At 55.7% G+C, this 18,591-nt stretch overlaps 1 protein-coding gene across 1 annotated transcript in view; it reads right to left on the bottom strand.

Annotated features, from left to right (window-relative positions):
* Positions 1 to 6,168: 6,168 nt before the first annotated feature.
* RAB11FIP3 (RAB11 family interacting protein 3) overlaps positions 6,169 to 18,591 on the bottom strand; it is a 77,364-nt gene continuing 64,941 nt past the window's right edge. Inside the window, exons 8-15 of the mRNA XM_086473097.1 lie at positions 16,728 to 16,821; positions 13,946 to 14,049; positions 11,812 to 11,952; positions 10,736 to 10,817; positions 8,601 to 8,738; positions 7,588 to 7,743; positions 7,045 to 7,185; positions 6,169 to 6,282 (exon numbers count right to left, since the gene is read on the bottom strand). Coding sequence (XP_086329223.1) covers positions 6,169 to 6,282; positions 7,045 to 7,185; positions 7,588 to 7,743; positions 8,601 to 8,738; positions 10,736 to 10,817; positions 11,812 to 11,952; positions 13,946 to 14,049; positions 16,728 to 16,821 — 970 coding nt within the window. The remainder of the gene's footprint in view (positions 6,283 to 7,044; positions 7,186 to 7,587; positions 7,744 to 8,600; positions 8,739 to 10,735; positions 10,818 to 11,811; positions 11,953 to 13,945; positions 14,050 to 16,727; positions 16,822 to 18,591) is intronic.

The following is an 18,591-nucleotide window of genomic DNA, read 5'->3' as shown; positions in this document are numbered from 1 at the left end:
GGGGCCGGCGGCTGCCGCCCACCCGGGGCACCCGCATGGGGAGGGGGCGGCAGCGGCGGAGGGGAGCGGAGCGGAGCCGCGGTTCAGCCCGCCGAGCCCCGGGATGGGACGGGACGGCGCCGGCTGCCCTCGGCGGGGAGGGGAAGGAGGAGGGGACCGGCGGGGGGGAGGGGAGGGGGGAGGTGCTGCCTGCGCCCCCGCCCCGACCGGACCCCCCCCCCCCCCCCCTCCCCCCCCCCCCGCTCGGTTCCCCGGGCCCGGCCCCCAGGGCTCCGCCGGCCCCGCCGCCACCCCCCTCCCCCGGGCTGCGCTGCCCCTGTCCCCATGTCCCCATCCCACCGGGCCGGGGATGCTGCAGCCCCGCTGGGGACACCCAGGGCAAGGAGGGAGGATGCCCCCCCCCACCCCCCACCCCCCACCCCCCCCACCCGCGCAGCCCTGCAGAGCTGGCTGGTCCCTCCTGGAGCTGGGGACCCCACGCCCGCCTCCAAGACCCCTGCTCAGGGCAAGCGGGGGCGGGAGGGGCTTGCCTGCCTTGGTCCTGCTCGCTGTGGGTGCTGCCTGTGCCCCCGCCGTGGATGGGGGGGGGCAGGAAGGCTGGGGTGGTCCTGGCGAGTCTGGGGAGTCCTGGCATGTTGGGGGTTCCAGGCAGGCTGGGGTGTCCCAGGAGGGCTGGGGGTCCCAGGAAGGCTGGGGTGGTTTCAGGCAGACTGGAAGGGTTTCAGCAGGCTGGAGGTTCCAGGCAGACTGCACACCTCAGGCCCTGCTCCTCCAGGGGTTTCCAGCTTGGAGCAAGAGGAGAAAAATGCGCCCGTGTGGGCAGGGCTGCCTGACGCTGCCTCCTGGCTGGGTGTGCGGGGTGTTTGCCGGGGTGTTGTCGTCCTCTGGTGTGGCCATCCCACGCCTGAGCTCCTGGAGTATCCCTGGGGACCAGCTGCAGGGGACCACACTCCCCGTGAGCATCCCGGGTGGTCCTGCCCACGGCAAGTCCCACAGACCCAGGGTGAGGGTCTGCACCAGGGCTGCCCCCCCTTAGCCCTATGGGATGCTCAGGGTGGGGGGAGGCATCATCCATCCCCCCTCCCACCCCGGCTGCCAAGGGTTAACTCCATCCCAGCCACATCCCGGGGTGGGCAGCAGATGTGGAAGGGGAAGGAGCTGGAAATCCCTTCTCTAAACAGGGGTCCCACAGCACTAGCCCCCAGTGAGCACCCACCAGAGCCCATTCCTGTGCTGGGCCTGAGGTCCTGCCGGTTGCGACCCTGCTGCAGTGTCCTTGCCGGGGGACACGGGACATGGCCACAATGGCCCTGGTTGTGGCCAGGTTTTGGGGGCACTCACAGGTGCCCGCTGGCTCCTTGGGGAAGGGGCTGGAGGGGCTCTCACCAGCTGCTGTGTGGCTTTTTGGGCGCAGGGGGGGCTGGGGCAGGAGAGCACTGCTGCCCTTGGGATCACGTCGGGCAAGGGCTGGCTCCAGGGAGGAGCAGCTCTGCTTTCCCGGTGGCTTTGTCCTTTCATGGCTCATACTGGCTCAGTGACAAGCTCCCCGAGCTGGGTGGCAGGGGCTGGAGGGTGGCTGGGAGCTGAGCTGGGTGCTCATGGCAGCCTTGCCTGCCCCCAACGCCCTGCCTGCACCAGCAGAGCACCCCACACCCACCCCACCAAGCACCCTGAGGCCGAGAGCGGTGGGGAGACACTGGGACCCCCCCTGGGCTGGCTGGGACCCCTGGCACCGCAACCAGGGTCCAACCCTCGCTCGGTGCTTGCTGCTTCCCCCCATCCGCGGCCAGAGCATCCCACCACAATGAAGGCAGAAGCTGGAGCTCTTCAGTGGTGTTTAGAGCAGCATTTCAGAAGCAGCTCAGCTTCCCCGAGGAGTTTTGGAGCTATGAAAGCTCCACAAGTCTCTAATCCTATTGCAAATACATTTATTGAAATGCATTTAATTTTTTTTTTTGTAATCAATAATAACCCAGAGCTGCCTGCAGCGGCTCCAAGGCTCACCAGCACACTGCCGAGACTGTGGAGGAGCGATTCAGAGCAGCTCTGGGGGAGCTTGGGTAGTTCACACCAATTCCGGAGCCATTCTGAAGGACGCTGAGATCTTCAGAGCTTTAGGGCTTTTCTGGAGCAGCTCCGAAGATCCTGGAGAGGTTTCAAGACATTCAGAGACTTTTTTGGAGGATGTGCAGGAGAGCTGGAGCACTTCCGAGCTGCTACAAATATTTTTTTGCCAAGTTTTAGAGCAGCTTTGGAGCAGCGTGGAGCCGTTTCAGGGTTGCTTATGCCTCTTCGGTGTCATTCGGAGGGGGTTTAGGGTGGTTTCAAACTGTTTGGAGACATTTAGAGACATCACTGAAAAGTTTTAACGCTGTTGAGAGGCACATTAGAAAGGTCTGCAGGAGCTGCAGGAGGGGCCTTTCAGAGGGTATTAGAGCACTTGAGGCATTTCACAGCCACGCCGAGGAGGCTTGGAGTGCTTCAGAGCTGCTACAAGATGTTTTTTATGATCCATTTTGAGCTGTTTCAAAGAGTTTTAGAAGAGTTTAGAGGACTTTAAGAGCTACTTCGAACTGCTCCGAGAAGTTTTAGCGTCTCAGTGCCTTTTAGGGCTGGTTTGAGGAGCCCGAGAGCTATTTGAGCAATTCAAGTGCTTCAGTGCTGCCCAGAGGTCCTTCCTTCCAGAGCTCCAAGCTCTTCACGGGCCGTTTACACCTCCTTGAATGGCCCAGCGTTGCACCAGCACCCCCAGAACCATTCACTTACCTGATTTCTAGAGCAGCTTCAAGCTCTTGGGAGGTTGGGCATTTCAGAGGAATTTTTAAAGGACTTTTTAGAGGTGATTAGAGAAATCTTGGTGCACACTAGAGCTGCTTAGAGGTGTGTAGAGCAGTTTAGACTCCTACAGAGGTGTTTAAGAGGTGGTCAGGGATGTTTTAGAGCAGTTCAGAGGAGCGTGGAGCAGTTTGAAATAATTTGGGGTGTTTTAGAGAGCTCAGAGTGTGTTAGAAGCATTTCCCAGCACGCAGAAGCACTCAGGGCTCTTTGCAGCAGCTCTGGGTGCTCCAGGGCTGCTTGCAGGAAGTCAGAGCTACAGTCTGGAGTCATCTGAAGGTGCTCCAGGAGCTGAGAGGGTATTTTGCAAGTTGAAGCCCTTTGGGGGGGCTTACAGTGGCTGGGAGGAGGTGGGGGAAGCTCAGAGGGGTGTGGAGCAGCTTAGCAGGGTGGTTTAGAGCATTTAAGGGATTTTCAGAGCAGCTGAGTGCTCAGAAGGGTTTAGCAGTGTAGAAAAGGCGAGGGAAAGCCTCTGGGTCCTCACTTGGAGCAGATCCAAGCGAGTCCCTGCTGGTGCTGAGCCACAGCCTGGCCCCACCTCAGTCTTCCTGAACCCTCCAGCGCAGCGGGACACCCTGGGGGAGGCCACACAGCACCAGTGCCGAAGGTCCCTCACCTGGACCCCACCAGGGGAGCGAAGGGTGGATCCCCCCGGCTCCCACCCACACGGCTTGGCCGATGGGAAGGTTTTGGCTCCCTTTGACCACCTCTCCAGAGACAGCTGGGTCCAGCCACCCCCCTCCTCATCCCCCCAAAATCAGGGCACTCTTCGGGGCAGCGGCATTTCCACTCCCCTCCAGCCCTGGCACTCGGATGCTCCGCTGCTCGGAGCCGCCCCAGGGTAAAGAAGCTCTCCGGGCAGGAATAGTAACAGCTTTTAATCTGACAAGAATTGATACATCATTTAAGACAATACTGTTGTTGCCTCTTTTTTTGGGACTTCCTTCACATACCGGGGGGAAAGAGGAACATTTTCGGGAAGTACAGGTTTTGTTTTTTCCATAGGGACTTTAAAGCATGGTGAATGTGCAAGTCAGTGCTTTGTTTGCTTAAAACTTTTTCCCGGTGCTTATTTACAGTTACAGTACCTCTTTGTGAGCGACAGGAAAAAAGACGATTGTTTGAACTGGGGATCCATGATCCCAAGTCGAGAAAGGCAGATCTCCGATATTTATATATTTATACATATATATATATGCTTTTGTGTATACACAGATACATTTCTCTCTTCTTTAAAGTATTAAAAAATGATCAACCTTCATTCTATAAAAATACCTACTCTACAAGATAGAAAAATTTTCCCTCTCCAAGTATACACTGATTTACACCCAAAGCTTCTCTGGAAATGTACATTACGTGGCTTCTTCCCGCGGGCTCGGGGCAGGGAAGGAGTGGGATGCTGGGGAGGGCTGGGTGTACGCGAGGGGGTGCAGAGGCACCAGGTGCCCCCCTCGCCCAAGGTTTTTGGGGCTCACCCCCACCCTGCTGCACCTTGCACAAGGCCATGGGAGGTTGAGCACCCAGAGGCGATGTGTACGGAGAGAGGGCGGAAGAGGGAGGGTTGGTGGCAGCAAGGGCTCGTCCAGCTCCCAGGGGACCCGCCAGCCATCGGGGACCGCCCCAGCAGGGACTAAGGCTGCGGCAGCTGCCACCTCTCTGGGCCAGCGGCAGCCCCCGGGGACGAAGGGCGGGCTGGCTGCTCCGCCACCGTGCCAGCGTGGGGAGGGAGATGTGCCGTGCGTGGAAGCGTGTCGTTGGGGAGGAGCAGGTGCCCCCCTGCCAGCGGCCAAGGGATCCCTGCAGCTTCTCTTTTCAGGCCCCTCTGGCATTTCTAAAACCTGAGGAGCAGGAAGAAGCAGCGCTTTTTAGGGCCCGACACAGCAAATCAAGCCGGATCCTCAGGAGGCTGCTGGCTGCCTCCTCCCAGGAGCCGGGGAGGAGCAGGTTGGTTCAAGCGGCTGCTCCCCGGGGTCACGCCACGCCACGCCACGGCCGCTTGTGCCAGCAAGCCAAAAGCTGTCGGATGTAAACATGGCTTTTGTTTCCCAGGGAGCTGCTGGGGTGTTCTCCGGTCTCCTCTCCCCAATGGCATCGAGGTTTCAGCTCAAGATGATGCCGGGGGCTGAGAAACGAGAGCGGCTGCTCCAGCCCCTGCCCCAGCAGAGGGAAAGAGCGGGGAGCAGGCTCTCCCTCCAGGACTGCAGCTATCACCAGCAGAGCCCTGCTCCGGGTGGGAATGGCACAGGCCACTGTCCCCAGGCCAGGGACATCAGGAGGCCACGTGGAGAGCTCAGCCCTCTCTGCTGCAGCTTCCCCACCGCGCCGTGTCCCTGCACCGGGCCAGGCGAGCCACGCCGGGAGGGGGAGAGGCGGCCAGGAGCAGCCTCCAGTGCAAGTTGAAGAGTCACAGCCTTGCCCTCAGCAGGCTGGAGGGGCAGCACCCGTGTGTCTGCAGCGGGGGCCAAGGGGACCTCTCCTCCCGGAGCCAGCCCGGCTCAACAGACACCCCCAGACCCCGTGGTGGCCGGCAGAAGAGCCGGGAGCGGGGAGGAGGGCAGCGGAGCTGCGAACGCTGAGGTGCCCCGACGGTAGTGAGCCACGGACAGCAAAAATAAATAAGGAGGCAGGTGACAAAGTGCGCTTACGCCCTGTCCCGAAAACAGCCGCTCCCCTGCCTCGTTCTGCCACCGGCGAGCGAGAGAGGAGCCAGCTAGCTCTCTGCACGCAACCCCTTCGTGAGCAGGAGTGGCAGGGCAAGGGTTAACTGCGCCAGCTGAATGAGGACATTTGCATTAAGTTAATTAAAAAAACAAACAAACAAAAACCTCTACAAGTCCAGATCAAGTTTCCCTCTTACCCAGATCTGCCCCAGTGAGTGAGTGTGTCAGGGACACTTTGGCAAAGCAGATGCTTGGGCCAGACAGGGCAGCAAGGGAAAACATCAGCGTCGCTGCTTCCTTCTCCATCCTGTATTCCACAGTTCAGAGAACCCCTCTCCTTCCAGCCCTCGCGGTGGTAAGCTCCTGTTCGCACCCCAGAGGGTCTGATGCCGCTGTCGGGACAGTTCCCAGCTTCACAGGGAGCTTCCTCCAGCTGTCCATGGCCTGTGTTTCTTCTCCAGGTTCCCTTTCACCCCTCAAATCCAGAAGGGTTTCAAAATGACGGAGTCAGACAGCCAAGCCCTGGTCCGCTGGCTCATTCCCCCACCGACCCGACGCGATGCTTCCTTGTGCCTTCATCAAGAGCAAAGACGTTTCGAGTCCCTCTTCATCCTCTCAGAGCACCAAATCCACACCCATCGAGGAGCGTGCAGGCGGCAGCTCTCGGCCGCCCTTACTTAACCTCCAGGATGGAGGGGTTCGTCTCCATGATGGCCACGATGATGCGGTCGATGTAATCCTGCAGGCGGAAGTTGATCTCCTCTTGCTTTTGAATTGCTTCCATGAGCTGCAAGGGAGGGAGAAAGGGAGTGAGCAGTCGCTGCCTGCCGCTGCCCAGGGACAGAAGCGGGGCTTCTCGTGGCTCTGCGCACCCATGGAGGGTTCCCCCCCTTTTTCACTCTGGCCTGGGATGTTCCTGGCCATGGGAAAATGCCCCTAGCTGCTGGCTCTGCTCGCTCCTGTTCCTCCTCAAGGTCTCAGCCAGATGGGACCCTGAAGAGAGCAGGGAGCACTGCACCTCCCTTTGGCCCCCAAAACATCTAGGTGTGTTTCCCCACTTCTTGGGGTTGGAAAGGTTTAATTCTGATGCTTCTGTGGGCTCGCATATAGTATCTGGGGTCCAGCCACGGCGCAGGGAGAACACGTGCCGGAGCAGCCAAGATCTCAAGGGCAGATGTTGCAGCTCTCTGGGGTTTTAAGACAGCTCCAGACAGATGCACTCCATGTGGGCTGGTCTGTCCCAGGAGGAGGCAGGCTGTCACAAGGCAGGCAAAGCAGAGCTGTCAGTACCAGCACATCGGAAGAACGCAGCTTGCCCTGTTCCCAGGAAGGAGGGCTGGCAGGCAGGGTAAGCCCTGCAAGCTCTTAAACCACTTGCGTGGGTATTTCTTTGCCCCCGACAGCTTTCAAGGGAATTTTGGGACTGAGCTGTACACAGGCAGGGCTGCATCAGCTCCTCCCAGGCCCTCCGTTGGCTGAAAGGGGAGGAGATGCACCAGCCACCTTGGGAAGACGAGGTTTGAGGTAAGCAGTACCCCATGGCACGTACCTCGTCTCTGGAGACTGAGCTGATCTCAGCTGCCAGGGATTCAGAGAAGGAGGCTGAGAAGAGGTTCTTGGCTCCCTGGATGCTCAAGTTAATGATCTGTCCATTCAGTTCATCGTTCTGCTCCTTCAGGTTCCTGTTATCCTGTTCACAACAGACAAACCAGATGCTGTTGAAGCACATGGTGCCCTCAGAGCAGATCCGGCTGGGGAAGGTAGGGGCTTTTGACCTAACCAGCAGCTCACACAGCACTGGGAACAGCTCACAGTCTCAGCAGAGCCTGGAGAACCTCTGGAAATATGGGATATGCTGGGGAGATCCAAGGGACACAGCAGAGAGAGGGGCTCTTGAGTGTACATGCTGTCCTTCAGGAGAAGGAGCCAACCTTTCCAGTCCCCAGAAAGCAGTGGGCCATCGGATCCGTGATCAGCTCCTCGGGAGGGAGCCCCCAGGCCCCGTCGACCACTTCGTGGTGTCAGGGGATTGGTATCTCCCTTTGCAGACCAAGCAGCCAAGACGCTTCCCTCCCTGCCCAGTCCTGCCTACCTGCTTAAGCTGCTTGATCTCTTGCTCCAGCTCTGTCTCCCGTGTCCTGCTGTTGTACTCCTGGAGCCCCATGCTGCTGCTCCGGCCTCTTCGCTGCTCAGCTTCCAGTTTGAAGAGTTGCAAGTGCTCGAGCTGCTTCCTGAGGTCCTCAATGAGCTGCAGCACGAGGGAAGAGGACAAGAGGGTGCTGCATCCCCTGCAAGTCTGGCAGCTCGCCCTGGTCACGGCTGGCGTGGCAGATGGGCTGTCCTCCAGCTGGGAGCAACCCCACGGATTGCTGCAGTAGGATTAACAGACTCTTTCGGGGTGGGGGGGGCACATGGCTTCCCCTTCCTCCTCCACACCTCTAGCAAACACGTGAACAGCCCTGGAAGGACTTTGTTGGGGCACCAAAGGTGCTGGCTCTGGGGCTGCAGCAACAGACAGACCCCACCAGCAACGCAGGCACTTGCTCGGGCAGCTCCCTCACGCCTGTGAATCTCCACCTCACCCAAGTGCTCTTAGCATCACCACAAGGACAGTAATTTCCACTTGAAGGCCCAAAGCTCCCTTCCTACCACAACAGCAAGCCCTGCTTGAGCCTCCCGCTGGAATTACCAACCACAGATGCCTGGGAGGGGCTGGGGAGGGGGCTGTGTTTCTGCCCCCACGCACACAGGAGCTGGCAGCTCTCGCCCAAGCAGCCTTGCACCCCTCTCCTCTCGCCTGCTATCTCCATGTGCCATCATCACCGTGCTTCTGCCACTGCTCCTTCGATACAGAAAAGAAACAGGCCCTGCAGGAGCAGGCCAGGGTGGCACAGCCCCACTGGGCTGGCAGATGCACCAGCTGAATTTTAATGCAGGCAAAAGCAACAGAAGTTCCATAGTTCAGCTGCTGCACTATCTTTCTCTGTCCAGGCAGGCCAAATGCTCCAGCTATACCTATTTTTGGAGAGGCTGCCAAGGCCAGCTTCCCCACATAGCCCTAACTGGTGGGCCTAGCAGGACAGGACTGCGGGGGACTTCACTCACCTCCTGCGTCGACTCCTTCTCCTTCTGAAACTGGTGCCTCTCCTGACTCAGCTTGTCCCCCATCTTCCTCTTTTTCTCCTGCTCCTCTGCGAGCTGCACGGTGAGGTCTTCGATCTCATCCAGCAGCTTCTGCTTCTCCTGCAACGACACGAGAGGCGATAGTCAGAGGGCCCGTCTTCCTCCGGCGCTGCCAGGGCTCTTCCCACTCGCTCAGGGCCGGGGCGCACGCTGAGCACCGCGGGGAAGGCTCTGCTGACGCATTCGGATGCTCTGCCTGCTGGGACTTCATTTGCTGTCTGAGGGCTTCAGAGCCCGAGCGCTTTGGCAGCAGCAAGAAGAGTCACATACCAAAATAGCACTGCTAAGAGAGAGGTAATGAGAGATGACTCCAGAATAAATGCACACAGGCAAATATCCGCACCCGTGCGGCTTTCTGGCCAGCGTGGTGCTGGCGGGGGACATGGCTTGGGTGGGACTGGGGCCAGCACAGGGGCTCCAGGCCAAGAAGAGACATTAAATCATAAGGCTCCTTTGGTCTGGATTGCAGAAAAGCCATGAATCCAAGATCTTAAGCTACTCTAGGGATGCTCAGTCTCAGTTTCAGATATGAAAGAATTTAATTGAGGACTGACCCAAGGAGGAACATGATCAGTTCAAGCCAGGATGTAAAACATACAGCCCAGCTCTCCCACTCTGTCCCCAACTCAAAGCCTCGGCTGAACATTTGAGACAGCAGGTAAAGCTTGTTGCTTGGTGATGACAACAGCCCTGCACAGGACACTTCCCTGTACAGCAGCACTCTTCTGCCTCCAACCAATTCACCCCCTCCCCAGGCTCACAGCTTCCAGCCTGGCTCTGCCCATGGGGAAAGTTTTGGCTTTCAGAAGGCCCCAAATGCCACAAAACCCCAGCCAATGCCAGTGCTGGATGGCCCGTGCCACGAAGAGGTGAGGAGCAGCTCCGAGGGGGAGCTCTAGCTGCTGGGCCTGCGGTGCCCTGGTTCACAGAGCAGAGCACCAAAAGCACCCCTCCAGCAGGAAACACAACGCTGACAACAAAATCCTGGTTTCAGGCACTGGACAAGAGAGCAGTTCATCAGCAGGGCTTCTCTCCTTGGCAGGGAGGGGCAACAATTGCACCTCTCACTCCTCATTAATCCCATTCATTGTGGAGAAAAGCAGCACTGCTCTGCAGAGAGATTAAGGATCAAGACCAACCTTGCATGGCTGAAACACACCTAGCAAGGAAATTTATCCTCAGACCCACAGTGGTTTTCCTACCCCGGCCTCACTGCACTGTGCTTACAAGGGCTTGGCAGATGAAGGCCACTTCATCATGGCCACCTCAGGCAGAGAAGGAGCTGCAGCGCTCTCCTGCAGGCTCAAAGACTGAGTGGATGAAATGCTTGAGGGCCTTGAGCTGGGCAGAGAGGTTTGATTTCACTTAAATTTTAATCTTACATCTGCCACAAGCTTGAAGAGAACCAAAACGCAGCCTTTGTACCAGATGGGACATCTGTAACCCACATTCTCTCCAAAAACGAGGATCCCATCCATCCCATGGTGACTGCAGCGCCTCGGCAAGCCCCCAGCCCCCGTCAGCAGCTCCACAGCCTTGAATCCTGAGCAGGGCGAGAGGGGAGAGGATCTGGGAGATAACGCGGCGCTTTGAAGATTCAACTCGCAAATCCCAGCGAGGGTACATCTGCCCGGGCAGGCCATGGGGATCAAGCACGCCTGCTCCTCTTCCTCCCTTACAGGGGACTGTCCCCTGCGGGCTGCGGCCGCAGGGATGGGGACAAGCTTCCACAAGAGGGCATGAGTCCCCTCCTAACCAGCCAGGACAGGGCTGCCACCGCTGCACGCTGTGGCTTCAGGTCTTGGGGGTTTGTTAATCCCATCTTCCAAGTGAAACACTGGGAACATGCACGGGTTGCAGTAGGGGACAGCTCTGGTCCGAGGCGAGGTCTGCAGGGACTGGAAGGCAGAAGCAGCTGATTTGCTCGTTACATTAAACAGATCTCACACAGGCCCGTTGTGTAAACGAGAATTTCAGCTCCAGCCATGTGAGGCAGCAGGTGGGAACCTGGAAAACACAGCTCCAGCCTGGGGCCCCCAAGCACACGCAGTCCTCACCTCCTCAAGTCTTTCAATGTTAGCTTTTAAACAAGGGACGCAGGATCTCAGCTCGCTGTTCTCATCATCCAGTTGCTGCAGCCTGCAACAGTAGAGAGATGCGTAAAAAACCCACTCAAGTATCCCGAGCGCAGGTTGAAACATCACTAGGAATATTAAATCAGGATCTGCTGAGGGCAAGCCAGCAGGGATTTATCTTTTCAAAGCAAACCCTGAGGCTTCCACTATTTGTAGTCCCAGGGTAAAAAAGTGGGGCATCCACATGACTTCTGGCAAGCCCGCTGTCTGGTGCCATGCTCTCCTCAATCAGGTCCAACGCTGTTCTTTCGGCCAAGGGCTGCACCAGTCCATGCGCGAGCCTCAGCACTAGGCACCAAAAAGCAGACACACTGCCTGGGCAGAGTCAGAGCAGGGGTGCAGAGAGGGCTGCAGCTTTGCATTCTCCAGGTAAAGGAACACTCAATTTGCCATGGTAACTGTCATACTACCACCCCACTTCCTTCATCTTTCATTTGCTGCAAGGGTTGAAAAATTGCAAAACACATTCTGGAAAAGCAGCAAAACACCTGTCAATTAAACAAAACCTCTCCCACATCACTTTTTCCTTTGGAAGCCGACAGGCAGCATGAAGCACCCTGTCCGGGACATAGCCTGTTGGACAACTCTTCCCCCCCAGGTATTTGCCTGTTTCCATGAAGGTGGAAAACATCTGAGCATCAAACGTACCTCCATGGGTCACTCGTGGGAACAAGTGCTAACAAACCACCTCTTCATTCCCACACTGCGGGGCAGGCACACGGACAGAGATCGTGAGCTCAATAACGGCATCAGGGAAATTCAAATCAAGTCTGAGACTAGGTTCACGGAGGGGCTTGATTTTGGAATGAAGGTAGGAGAAACAGCCAAAGCTCAGGGTTTATAATCATTTGTTACACCTTTAACAAGTTAAACTCGCTGTCTACCGCACTTTGTCTCCCCAAAGGCTGCAGTCGCAAAGCGGCAGCCTGCACGCGTATTCCACCGTCCACACGTGGGTCCAGGAGACCTGTCCCCACCCAGCCCTGCCCCAGTCCCACCTGGCCTGCAAGTTCTCAATCTCAATGCTCTTCTCCCTCTCCATTTTGCTCAGCAGCTCCCTCTGCTTCTTGATCTCCTCCAGGAGTGTTTGGTCAGCTCTCAGCTCCTGCTCCTTCAGCTGTTCCTCGAGAGCATTTGCTCTGCGGAGAGGAGAGAGAGAGGATTAGCAGTTCCCAACGGCTCAGCCCCGGCATGCTGCCATCCCAAGCGGGGGGAAATCAGACTCTCTTCCCAGACTTTCTCCCACCGCACAGGAGAACTGGGAGAAGCAGACTGTAAAATAGAGCGAGCTTTCAGGGCAAGCACACCTACTGCCATCTCAAGCTGCAGGTGTATGAGGGCTTCACCTCGTCCCAGCAGAAGCAGTGGGAAATCAACATGGTCCATGACACCTCCCAGTACTCTACTGCTGACCAAGATGAGAGTCAAATAAAATAAACCAGGTGGTACAAGCTGGTGTTGTCTCTGTCTAGTTTTGTAAGTCTCCAGGCTGCATCAAAACCCTCTCTAAGGGGGAGGCTGATGAGGGGGAGAGGCGGGGGTAATCATTTTATAACCCACAGCCACAGCATCACCCAGAACAAGTTACTGAATTGGAATCTCACAGAATCATAGTTAGGTTGGAAAAGACCTTTAAGATCAAATCCAACTGTAAATCCCAGGGTTGTGGTTTCACCTGTAGTGGCCATGGCAGAGAAATCCTCCTGCAGCCATTTCTAGCATTTCGGGCTCCTTTACTCTGCCCTGAAGGAGTCCCGCTGCCCGGAGAAAAGACGACAGCAGCCCCAGTCCTCCTTTTCACTCTCTCATGTGCCCAATAAAAAATACGGGATCTGCAGGTCGACTCTCCCTGTGTGCCAGCGTAACAGCGATTTCCACGTGGTCCTGAGACCGCACGAGTGCGGGCAGTGGCCGTGTTTGCTCAGACTGGGCAGAGGCGCTTGCCAGCACGCTCACCCGCCCTCTGAAGCAGGCAGAGGCAGCCCATGCCCCTGCGCTGCAGCAAACCACCCAGCCCCAGCAGCAGCCTGAGACCTGAGGATCGCTACGAGGCTGGTGTGCTGGAGTTTATGCACGTGCAGGTGAGGAGGCTTTTGCCAGATGAACCTATTCTTCAGCCAGCAACGAGTACACTTGGGGCTTTACTTGATTAAAAGCTGACTGACACTTCTGGGCCAAGCTGCTGAAGTGAAAACATTTCCCTCGCTGCAAAGTTTATCAGGGCTTAGAGGAACCTTTGTTTGAATCGCTCTGTTCCCTGACACAAGTGTTACTTAACAGTCTTACAGCCCTATAGATAAACTCCTACTGGGTTTATCTGCTGAGGGTAAATATGCTGCTGGAAGAGAGAAGCCTGCCAGATTAGTAAAGACAGCAATTACCTCAAATGGGATCCAAAGGGCTACACCCCAGCCAGGACCCGAAAGCAACAAGATCAAGGCTGGCTGTGGGAAGGCTAGAGATGAGTAGTAGGGACCCTGCTGTACCTTCCACCCAGACCTCACGGGTGAAAGAAGGGCCACAAAGAGTCCATACAGAGCGAGTGTGAAGCATATATCCTCCCTGAATGGGAAGTTTTCCAAGAAGCATAACCCCCTGCAGTCTCTGAGCCAACCCCTGGAGCTCGGGAGACCTTTCAGAATGGACATGTGGGGCAGGGAAGCACATAAAAAAAGATATTAAAAAAAAAAAAATCTAAAAAGCACTGTTACAGTTACATGTATCTGAGCAGAACACTGCAAAGGAGGTATCTGCCATTTGTCCTGGCTGAGCTGCAAGCTGTTTCCTGCGCTCCTGGGAATTCGCCAGACATCCAGAAAAGCCCACGCAGGATGCTGCTGCAATCCCACACCCAGCCCTCATGCAGAGAAGGCAGCCCGAACCCCCACTGGATTTAACCACGGGTGCCCTCTGCCAGGGTGGGATCGGATCGTTAAGGGCAAAGCTGTGACGTTTTCCTGCTATTTTCTGTCTGTCTCCCCCCTCCTGCTGCCTCCTTTCCCCACACACCCCAGCAGCTCCTGCCTGCATGCAGGCAGGCAGCCGGCCACAGGGTGCTGCAGGGGGGAAGGAAAGGCACCGCAAGCGATGCCAAGCTGCGTTTTGGCCGTGGCACAAGCCGGGCTCCCTTACCTGTGCACGAGCTGCAGGTTTTCCTGCTTGAGGCGGCTGTGCTGCTCGCCGTTAGCAGCCGTGTCCTTCTCCAGCTCTGTCACCCGCTTCTCCAGAAAGACCACCTGTGTGACGGGAGAGGGGAGGACCTGAGCTGCAGGAGCCATCACTGGGGCTTGCTCCTGGGGGAGCTACTTAAAAATGGATAGTTGCCACTGGAATCAGGTAGCCATGCCTTGATTTAAAGCATACTTTTAAAACATCCTTTTACACCCTGGTGTCCCAGTTTTTGATGTCTTCCATAGAATCACAGAACAGAATCACAGGATTGTTTAGGTTGGAAAAGACCCTTAAGATCCCTGAGGCCAACCGTTAGCCCGGCACTGCCAAGTCCACCACTAAACCCTGTCCCTAAGCACCACATCTACATGTCTTTTAAATCCCTCCAGGGCTGGTGGCTCCACCACCCCCCTGGGCAGCCTGTTCCAATGTCTAACCGCTCTTTCAGTAAAGAAATTTTCCCTAATATCCTATCTCAACCTCCTCTGGCGCAGCTTGAGGCCATCACCTCTTGTCCTATCGCTTGTTACTTGGGAGCAGAGACCAACCCCCACCTCACTCCAGTCTTCTTTCAGGCGGTTGCAGAGAGCAGTAAGGTCTCCCCTCAGCCTCCTCTTCTCCAGTTCCCTCAGCCGCTCCTCACCAGACCTGTTCTCCAGATCCTTCACCAGCTCCGTTGCCCTTCTCTGGACACGTTCCAGCACTTCAATGTCCTCCTTGCAGCGAGGGGCCCAAAACTGCACCCAGCGTTCGAGGGGCGGCCTCACCAGGGCAGAGTCCAGGGGCACAATCACCTCCCTGCTCCTGCTGGCCACACCATGGCTGACACAGGCCAGGATGCTGTTGGCCTTCTTGCCCACCTGGACACACTGCTGGCTCATGTCCAGCCGGCTCTTGCACCCCCAGGGCCTTTCCCGCTGGGCACTTTCCAGCCACTCCTCCCCAGCCTGCAGCGCTGCGGGGGTTGGTGTGACCCCAGTGCAGGACCCGGCACTTGGCCTTGGTGACCCTCATAGCATTGGCCTCGGCCCATCGATCCAGCCTGGCCAGGTCCCTCTGCAGAGCCTTCCTGCCTCGAGCAGATCAACACCCCCACCCAATTTGGTGTCACCTGCACACGTGCTGAGGGAGCACTCGATCCTCTCATCCAGATCACCAATAAAGATGTTTAACAAGACCGGTCCCTCTGCTGAGCCCTGGGGGACACCGCTTGTGACCGGCCACCACCTGCACTGAACTCCATTCCCCACCACTCTTTGGGCCCGGCCATCCAGCCCGTTTTTTACCCAGCAACATGTACACCCACACAAGCCATGAGCAGACAGTTTCTCCAGGAAAATGCTGTGGGAAACGGTGTCAAAGGCTTTAGTAAAGTCCAGGTAAACAACATCCACAGCGTTTCCCTCATCCACTGAGCAGGTCACCCTGTCACAGAATGTACCATGTACCAGTATAGGGCCAAACACTTCCCTCTTTCTTCATATCCTTTGTGATAATACCCTAGATGTGGAGGTCTAGAGGGAAAGACCCCAGCTGGATCACCAGAGCTCCGCTGCATCCAAGTGCAGCCCTGAGGCTGGGGATAACCACCCACTGCCTCAAACAGGATTTGCATTTTCATTCACTTCCCCTAAAGAGTGCACAACTTTGAAGAGCAAAGGGGGCTGGGAGTGCCCCTCTACTTCCCACCCCTCCCTGGCTGGGAACTGCAGAAGGACAGAGTTCATGGTCCCCAAAATCCCATTCATACCCATACAAGAACAATCATGAAAGAGAGGCCGTTAGGAGCATGTTAGCAAAACCGAACCACCGCTCTGGGGAGAAGGGCAAGCGACATGCAAGTGTATTAGGAAAAGAAACATGCGGAGACACAAGGCCTTTTCCAGAAGTATCTACAGAGTTTCCCAAGCCAGATGCCTTAAGGAATGTGTGTTTTAGTCAACCTTCAGACTTGGAAAAATTGTAGAGGTTTTTTTTTAAAAGGTCTTCCATGCACTACAATTATATCTGAGTGCAGCCACACATTTCTCTTTCACATGCTACTCCATGCAGCTCTCTGTTTATGATTCCAGAATTAAAAAGCCATTTTCAAGGTGTTTCAGGACTGCAGCAGACATTCACACAAGCCACAACTCACCTCTCTAACTTTTTCTTTGCCTTAGCTATTTTCAGCTAGGGGTGCTCAAACGAAATCTTTCTTGTGCTCCTGCTCAGCTCCCATCTTGTCCTATAATCCTTTTCTCATAACACCCCAGTAAAACTCAATCAGACCAACACAAAATCAGCTTCATAACCTGATGGCACAAGCAGCAGTGGCAAGAGCGTGCCAAGGAAAGGAAGTCCTTGTTTCATATCATGTGACATTGCTCATCTCCGAAAAGCAGAATTTAAGAACATCTTATTACGTGAAGCAGAAGCGAAAATACAGCCTGCAAACAGCCACCCCCTCCTCCCGGCGCGCTGGAGGGAAGCCACCCTCGCTGCCAGCCCGGCAGCACACCTCCACCCCCGGGAGAAGCACCAGTGCCACCTCCTGACTCAACACAGGACCTCTGCAATTCAACTCAGAGCGCTCTCATTCTCCATCCCCTGGATGCGGAGGGCTTCACGTGTCCCACCTGCACCCATCCTCCCAGTGCCAGCTGTGCAGTCGGAGGAGCTGCAGCCTAACTCCTGCCGGGGGACCTCAGAGCATTGCAAGCCACTGCACGCTCCAGGGTAGTGCAGACAGCACCGCTCTCACCTTGTCCGTGATGTCCTCTTCGGAGCACTCCAGCGTATCCCGGTAAGACTCCTCCATCACCCCCACGGACAGCGTGCTCGTCTGATGCAACTGTCTATAAGAGAGACAAACCGCCCCAGCCCACAGCAACACGAGCATTAGAGCAAACATCACAGGACATGGCAATTTCAGGTGACTACAGGTCTTGTGGGACACGGCCCCTTCTCTCCCCTCCTCAGCTGCCACCTCCTTTTCCTATGGGATTTAATAGCACCACTCCTTCTCGGGCTACAGGATTTACAGCAAAGGATGGTGTGGGCCAGGTCCTTCTCGCCACCACAAGCTCCAACGGGCAATGAAGCTCACTGCCTCAGCGTGCCCGGAGAATAGGGCTGAGCAGGTGGCTGCTTACCAGCTGAACGAACACGCCCTGCACAACGTGGACACACACTGCTGGGACTTCATACCACAATCATTTGTTCTTGCTCTTTGGAATAGGAAGAGATAAGAACTCACACTTCTCACTTTCTTTCTTTACAAACGTAGCAAGGCTGTGTATTATCCAGCAAAGTCCAGAGTACTCCGCTCTAGCCACTGATAAGGTTAATGAGAAGTGGGGGGCAGCGGGTGTAAGAGGAGGGAGGGGAGAAAAACCCCTGAACCTGTTGTGAAACACCCCAGCCCACCTCCCCGTGCCAGCCGCGCCAGCCAAGAGCGAGCTAATCATTAGCAAGACCTTGCAACATGGGTGTCCACAGCTTTGCGACCACCTAGAGGACGCCTTTATCTGTGTATAATCCTCGTGTTCTCACTGCAGAGCAGCTCCATCGTCTCGTGGCACAAGAAACTGCTATTGCCACAGGGAGGGGTTGTTGTATTCCAGCTCTGTGAACCCCAGGCAGATGCTGCCTGGATAAAACCACTCTGCTCTCCCACTGCAACTCAAACGATGAGCAGCCTGATCTCCCTTTGACGCCAGAGCTGCTTTGAGCAGGAGGTGAACGAGAAAACTACAGAGGTCTCTTTGAACCTCAAGTTCTTCCTAGAAATTTGTGATGTGGGCTCTCAAATTCACCCTGCTATACAATATGCTCATGCAAATATTCATGAAACATAACTGGTATTTACCAAAGAGACCACAGCTGAGTACCAGCCTGATTTTGCATCCTCACCCTGAGTATATATTTAGATTCTAAAGTCTCGGGCACATTTGTCATTTAAATCATGCCAAGCACAATAGGGCCTAAGTAGCTGAGATTTCTTGGCACAAGCAGAACCCCAATAACAAAAATCAGGAAAGAGCCCTTACCAAAATAAAATAATTTTCCTAAAAGCAAATGTTTTGGTATTATTCACTAATTACAGTTTCTGTAACCAAAGGGCTTTCTTTGGGCTGATCTCAAGGATCTGTCTCCCTCTGCAGCAAAACCCTGTTATCTCTCTTGTTATCCCAAGCAAACGTTGACTGCTCTTGAATTAGCCAATATTTACCTAAGCCCACAAGTTCCAGACCCAGAAATGCATCTTGCAAATGCAAAGGGCCAGGAGGGGTCAATTCCCCATAAGACAGGGCATCTCCATTCCCAAAAGTTTAACTCATATCCTCCCTAAATTTGCTTTGGCAGACATGGGACAAAAACTAGTCCTAAAACAGGAAACCTGGCGACAGGCTGCTCCCTTCAACCTTTTTTCCTGCCAGTGTTTTTAACAAAGATCTAGAAAGTAAGATGACCGGAACTAGGAAATGTAATATCAAGGATCTGCTTCCTTGCCAGGAGGCGAAATGGTGCCAGGGGAGACTTGCTGACCGCAGGAAAAATAGAGAAGGGAAAGGTGTGAGAGCACAGGCAGGAGGGAGAGAGGTAGAGAAGCTGCTGGGGTCAGC

Source organism: Leptosomus discolor, chromosome 14 (assembly GCF_034619465.1).
Source record: "Leptosomus discolor isolate bLepDis1 chromosome 14, bLepDis1.hap2, whole genome shotgun sequence".
In the NCBI taxonomy this organism is placed as follows: Eukaryota; Metazoa; Chordata; class Aves; order Leptosomiformes; family Leptosomidae; genus Leptosomus; species Leptosomus discolor.
This window is presented reverse-complemented; position numbering and strand designations above follow the sequence as displayed.